Source organism: Ranitomeya variabilis, chromosome 6, assembly GCF_051348905.1.
Source record: "Ranitomeya variabilis isolate aRanVar5 chromosome 6, aRanVar5.hap1, whole genome shotgun sequence".
In the NCBI taxonomy this organism is placed as follows: Eukaryota; Metazoa; Chordata; class Amphibia; order Anura; family Dendrobatidae; genus Ranitomeya; species Ranitomeya variabilis.
This window is the reverse complement of record NC_135237.1, coordinates 543,675,434-543,681,544: the sequence shown is the minus strand read 5'-3', so window position 1 is coordinate 543,681,544 and position 6,111 is coordinate 543,675,434. Positions and strand designations below refer to the sequence as shown.

At 43.3% G+C, this 6,111-nt stretch overlaps 1 protein-coding gene across 2 annotated transcripts in view; it reads right to left on the bottom strand.

Moving 5' to 3' along the window:
* Window positions 1–1,366: 1,366 nt before the first annotated feature.
* Window positions 1,367–6,111, bottom strand: part of NSMCE2 (NSE2 SUMO ligase component of SMC5/6 complex) — a 184,903-nt gene continuing 180,158 nt past the window's right edge. For both annotated transcript variants that reach the window (XM_077271215.1, XM_077271216.1), the window contains exons 6-7: window positions 3,629–3,735; window positions 1,367–1,641 (exon numbers count right to left, since the gene is read on the bottom strand). In XM_077271215.1, coding sequence (XP_077127330.1) covers window positions 1,527–1,641; window positions 3,629–3,735 — 222 coding nt within the window. In that variant the 3' untranslated portion in view covers window positions 1,367–1,526. The remainder of the gene's footprint in view (window positions 1,642–3,628; window positions 3,736–6,111) is intronic.

Here is a 6,111-nt window from a genome sequence, read left to right as displayed (position 1 = left end):
CCCGACCCGGTCCATGGCCCTGCTAAAGGGCGCCCAATTAAAGGTGTAAGTTTGTACGGTGTTCGTGACACCACCTGTGGTATTCGGTCAGGGTGACCGACGCTGCTGGGGGTCCGCTGGGGTGATGGAATGGCAGCCAGATGGTATACCTTCCCACAGGTGAAGTATGTCCCCAGGGCTTCCCAAAGTGTGTGGATGATGATAGTGGTCGTTGTAAGGCGCGATGAATAACGAGGACACAAAGGTTGCAGTCTCTTTACCTTTTACTGAAGACTTCAGAGTCCACAGTCCAGAGTACAGATCACAGGGCTGGCAGAGTCCGGCCGGTCCGGAGGCACATCCAGAGTTCCCTTAGCCAGGAGGAAATCAGTAGCCTTCCTACTAGCTCCTGTGTGTTGTAGTACCTCCCTGCTGAGCACCACAGGAAAGTCCTCCCAACCTTTGTAGATGTTTCTGATGTTCTCTCTCTCTGTCCCCCAGATGATATGGATAGGACAACCCGTATGACGGGGTAGGCCTGGAGTTAATTTATAGGGACCCTAGAGATGCCCCTCTCCCACAATTGCCTCCGTGTCTTCTTAGGTATTTAGGTTGGGCAGCCAACTTGGAATTGACTGTCCTGCCGTTGTCTGGAGTAATGCGTAGAGTTAGTACTCCCTCGGTGTTCCGGCCACCGGCTACGCGCCTCGGAAGGAGGCTGCCGATCTCGGGGCAGGACTCCTCCCGGTATTATCTCCTTGTGCTGTGACTTCGGTTCTCACTCTCCACAATATACTTCGCTTCGTGTCCTTTCTTAGGATGCTGCCGCAATGATGTGCAGGCGCAGCTCCGTAATGTTCTATCTCTTGCTAGGCCTCTGTCAGGATCCCACCCGACAGGACCTCTCTGGGTCAAACCCAGGCTGCTTCTCCCTCGATGCTATCTGGTCGAAGCCCAGTCTGCTTCTCTCCCTAACTTCCTATCCAACCCACCAGTTTTACCCGTGTGTGAGGAGTGCCCTAGTAGATAGAAGCTTTTCTCCCCTGGTGGACTGGAGTGTAAAGTGTAGTGTGTGACTGTGATACCTGGCAAGGTGAACTCCTTTAGTACCATCAGACGTAACATCACTCCCCCTGGTGGAAGAGCGACATTACTGCAACGACCAGGACTCTGGGGCGCTGCACTTACATAGGTACAGATGTGTCCCTTCGGGTTACTACTACCTTCTCATTCCCTAAAATGGCAAATTAAAAGGCATTGTCCGAAGCGGTCTACTCTTTAATGCCTTCTTCATTAATAAACTAAAAGTTTCTCAGCCATGAACCAGTTTTAAGTAAAAACGCTATAAAAATGTACTACGGTTATTGCTGTAAAGGAAACAAGAAGCTGAAAAGCAAAAACCTTTTAACTTTATTAACAAATGTTTTTTATATTATTTTTTTTCAGAACTGAAATAATCAGAGTGGTCAATGTTCCTTCACCTCTTACCACTCAGCAGCACAATGTATCGCTGGACTATAGGTTAGCCCTTGTTCCTTTATTGGGGTTCAATGCTTAGTCTGTCTTTGCTTCTTGTGTATATCAAGGGCTCTTCTGAGTGCATTATCTGGCACAAGATCTGAAATGTCCATGTCAACCACGTCACAGCCAATTTTTGGACACCTATGAAGACCACAGAGATTGAAACCATTGTAAATCCTTTACAAGCATTAATTTATTATTAGCAATGATCAACAAAGTCTTTTCTAATGATTTTTCACATGATCAAGGTCTGGAGTCCAATTCGTACTCGGCAGCAGCCAAACCAAGGCAGTGCGAAGTTCTTTGGCATTCCCTTGTATACCGGCATCCTGGATTCCTTTACAATGTCTCTACGACATCGTGATGTTGCTTGAGGTCTAGTGATCTCAGGGAGCCCCCCCCGAACCAAGCCATTGCGAAGTTCTTTGGCATACCCTTTTATGCCAGCATCCTAGACACCTTTACAATGTCTCTACGACATCATGAAGTTGCGTGATGTCTAGTGATCTCAAGGAGCCCTGAACCAAGGCAGTGCGAAGTTCTTTGGCATACCCTTGTATGCCGGCATCCTAGACACATTTACAATGTCTCTACGACATCATGACGTTGCATGGGGTCTAGTGATCTCAAGGAGCCCCGAACCAAGGCAGTGCGAAGTTCTTAGGCATACCCTTGTATGCCGGCATCCTAGACACCTTTACAAAGTCTCCACAACATCATGAAGTTGCATGAGGTCTAGTGATCTCAAGGAGCCCCGAACCAAGCCATTGCGAAGTTCTTTGGCATACCCTTGTATGAAGGCATCCTAGACATCTTTACAATGTCTCTACGACATCATGAAGTTGCATGAGGTCTAGTGATCTCAAGGAGCCCCGAACCAAGCCATTGCGAAGTTCTTTGGCATACCCTTGTATGCCGGCATCCTAGACAACTTTACAATGTCTCTACGACATCATGAAGTTGCGTGAGGTCTAGTGATCACAAGGAGCCCCGAACCAAGCCATTGCGAAGTTCTTTGGCATACCTTTGTATGCCGGCATCCTAGACATCTTTACAATGTCTCTACGACATCATGAAGTTGCGTGAGGTCTAGTAATCTCAAGGAGCCCCGAACCAAGCCATTGTGAGGTTCTTTGGCATACCCTTGTATGCCGGCATCCTAGACGCCTTTACAATGTCTCTACAACATCATGACGTTGCATGAGATCTAGTGATCTCAAGGAGCCCCCAAGATGCCAACATTCGAGTGATGGCGAGTAAGTTCCCACTGCGTTGATTCGGCACTCTTTAGCTGACAGAGTGCCCTTCCTCTGCCTGAGATTCTGCGCAAGTGCTGGAATCATTGCCTGAGGACGTCTCATGAGATGGGACAGAGCAGACACAGTACGCTCCTGATAACGAAGTGGGAACTGGCCTAAGAACAGAGAGGGCTCTCTCAGTTTGTAACTGATACATCACTCTGGTCTCTTCCCTTGTCCGAGATCCTGCGTAGGTGCCGAATCATTGTCAGGGGTTGTATCAACAGAGACTAGACAACTCCAGGCAGCAATTAAATATTCATGTCTTTAGTAGCTATGCTCCTACTGTGCACGGCTACATCCTTTCTGGATTCCTATATCACCTGACTAATTCAGCTCTGCCTGGACTCCCTGGCAAACTCAGCTCTGCCACTACATCAACTTTGCTATACTGCTGGGTTAGTTCTGCATTGCATTCTGTGACAAACTTAGCTCAGAGTAGACTCTGCTATACCGCTGTATCTACTCTGCTACAAACGGGGCTCAACTATACGGCTTAGTCTACTCTACTGCCTTTTCGATTACAACCCTGCTACATCATTTGCTTTTGTTTTATCGTTTTTTTATGATTCCAGTTCTGATTCTAGTGCCCCCTTCCAGCCACCTCAGCATCCATTGTCCCGGTCATAAGCAGGGGACCAACACAATGGGCAGAAAACCTAAAGCCGGTCATTTCTGAGGGGGCACATTATGATGACCATAATCTGCCACATGAAAGGAAAATGTACTAAAGCTTTAATTATGAGGAAGCAGCAACGGCCATCATTCGTTTCACTCAGACTTTTCTTCCATATAATCTCAAGAACGAAAACTGATTTTTGGGAACCCACCTGGCATATTTAGACTTCTCGTGTTTGTTCTTAATCATCCGTACAATTGCATCTTTCTCATACGAGTGACCGCATACTTTGTTTTTCACTGGGTTCTCCATTTCCATCTGCGATGAAACCACAATATAACATATTATAAATCCGAATTAGCAGAGAAGATGTGCATGATGCTGTCCAATAAACCTAATCTAATTCCAATGCTCCCTTTAAAGACAACCTATCATTTGCCATAAGTATGTAATATTTTCACCTGATGTAAATGCCACTGTTCTCCTGAATCCGGCGCTGTTTTACTTTTGTTCCTGCGCCTCTCCATTCCTGAGATATGGCCTCCTCTTCTCTGTGTTTAACTCTAGTCTTTTTTTTATCTAAGTGGGTGTGTGCATCAACTATTATGTGTGGGCATTTTCTTGATGACCACGCCCAGTTGACTATATAAACTGGATTTATATACAGGGAAGAGGCCATAAACTGAAAAACTACCACTGGAGATACCCAGGCGTCCCCTCACCCCGACGCACGTTTCGCCATCAGTTTTTTTAGGGGCGTGGTGGCGAAACGCGCATCGGGGTGAGGGGACGCCTGGGCATCTCTAGTGGCAGTTTTTCAGTTTCAGGTAACTAATCTCTAATCATACCTATACATTTATGTCCAAATGTCTGGCCATTAGGAATGTGTTAGCGGCCTTGCTGCATCCATCCAAGATTTTATGTTAGCATACGTTTAGAACATTATTTAGGTCACAGTGTTTACACCTGATTTGCATTTGTAGCCACAATTAAGTGGTGGTTTGGATATTGGGGTTAAAATTGCATGGCAGGGAGTTATTGTATGAGTATATATCCTCTTTTCGATCTTAAATTATTATCCCTCCATATATACAAAAAAAAAACACCACCATTTCTTTCTTTTATTTATACCTTCTGCTTTTGCTCAGCATACCATACAGCTATTCTGCTTTTTATATTGTATGGTTTTAAATTTCTTGAATAAAAATACCTTAACTTTTTAATATTAAAGTTTTGGATCTCTTCTTTTTCCCCTTATTTATTTCTCATATGTGGTTGTTGTTATTCGTTTTGACCAAGAAGGATTTTAACTATAAGAAGTGGCTCATAAGTGAAGAAAAAAAAAGCATATTTCTCTGAAAAGACATATTACAAAGCTTCTTATATTTGTTTGTAATACTTACTACTCAAGGTGTGTGAAGATTTAAGCACGTAAGGGGCCTACAAGATACACATTTATGTCTAACTTCATAATATAAATTCTGTGTATTTTGCATATACAGGAGGATTTACATCCCTATGATAAATCGATACTTGGGTATCTCAAATTCATTGACTATCCTCCATAACATCACACAGGCCTTCATCGTCTATACTGGAGTAACCACCATTCCAGATTTACCTCCCTTATGGCTAAGTGAAGGCATACGGTTTCTACAAATGCGAACGTTGAAGAGGGCTGAGTGTGACATCTTGATCATAGCGCTATGGTCTGATGATGAAGAAGATAGATCTTTCTGAAACTTCAATGACCACTTCCATGGCCCCCAGAAAATAATTGCACTGATGATCACTGCTCTGGAGGTTATCGAACCTAAACACATTGCGTAATAAAAGACCGGAGTGCAGCAATGCTGTGAAATCACTGTTCTACATATTTTCAAAAGTGGTCATGTTCAGTTATGGAACGAGCCATTTCACAATGATTTTGACTTCCCGAATTCAAATCTGACAATGATTTTTTTTTAGTTGTCTCTTGTTTATAAAAGTTTTCCTGTTTCTGCTACATATAATTAATACATACAAGTTTCAGTACATTTCATATTTTTGGAAATATAAAGATGCAGAAAATGTTGTTATGCCAATTCTCTGATATTTATTTAGAAACTTAGCAACAATTTCAATAACTAAAACATTTCAAACACTATTGCAAATTATAAACAGTCACAGAAATTGAACTACAAAATTTGCTCCTCATTCAGCGACAATTCTTTTTTTGCTTGTCTCTTGTACTCCTGAATCGGGATCATATCTTACAACTGTCTAACAATAATCTGCACGCATTGATGGATTCCATTTTCCTTGATATCTTTTCTCCATATTTTGGTGAAATCTCTACCCATTCTCATAGCTCACTGGTGGAAAAAAAGTCTAGATGCGAATGTAAGTTATCCTCAACTTCCTCCCCTTCATCTTTTGCTTCCTAGCGATCATTTGCCGTCAATGGACCACCCTTTTGGGATTGGTTCTTTTGGTTCAAAGTCACCAGCCTCTCAGCTGTCGGTCTCCGCCAAGTCTTCCCGCTGCCGCTACGGCTCTTTTCGGAAGTTAAGGATAAATGAGATGATGAGGAGTAAGCAAAAAATAAACAAGAACCTGAGAAAATAGAAGCGAATGTAAGAAATGAATCTTTAAGGACATATTATAGCCAAGATCCTTATATGTTTGAGAACATTTTCCACCAACTCTTCGTAG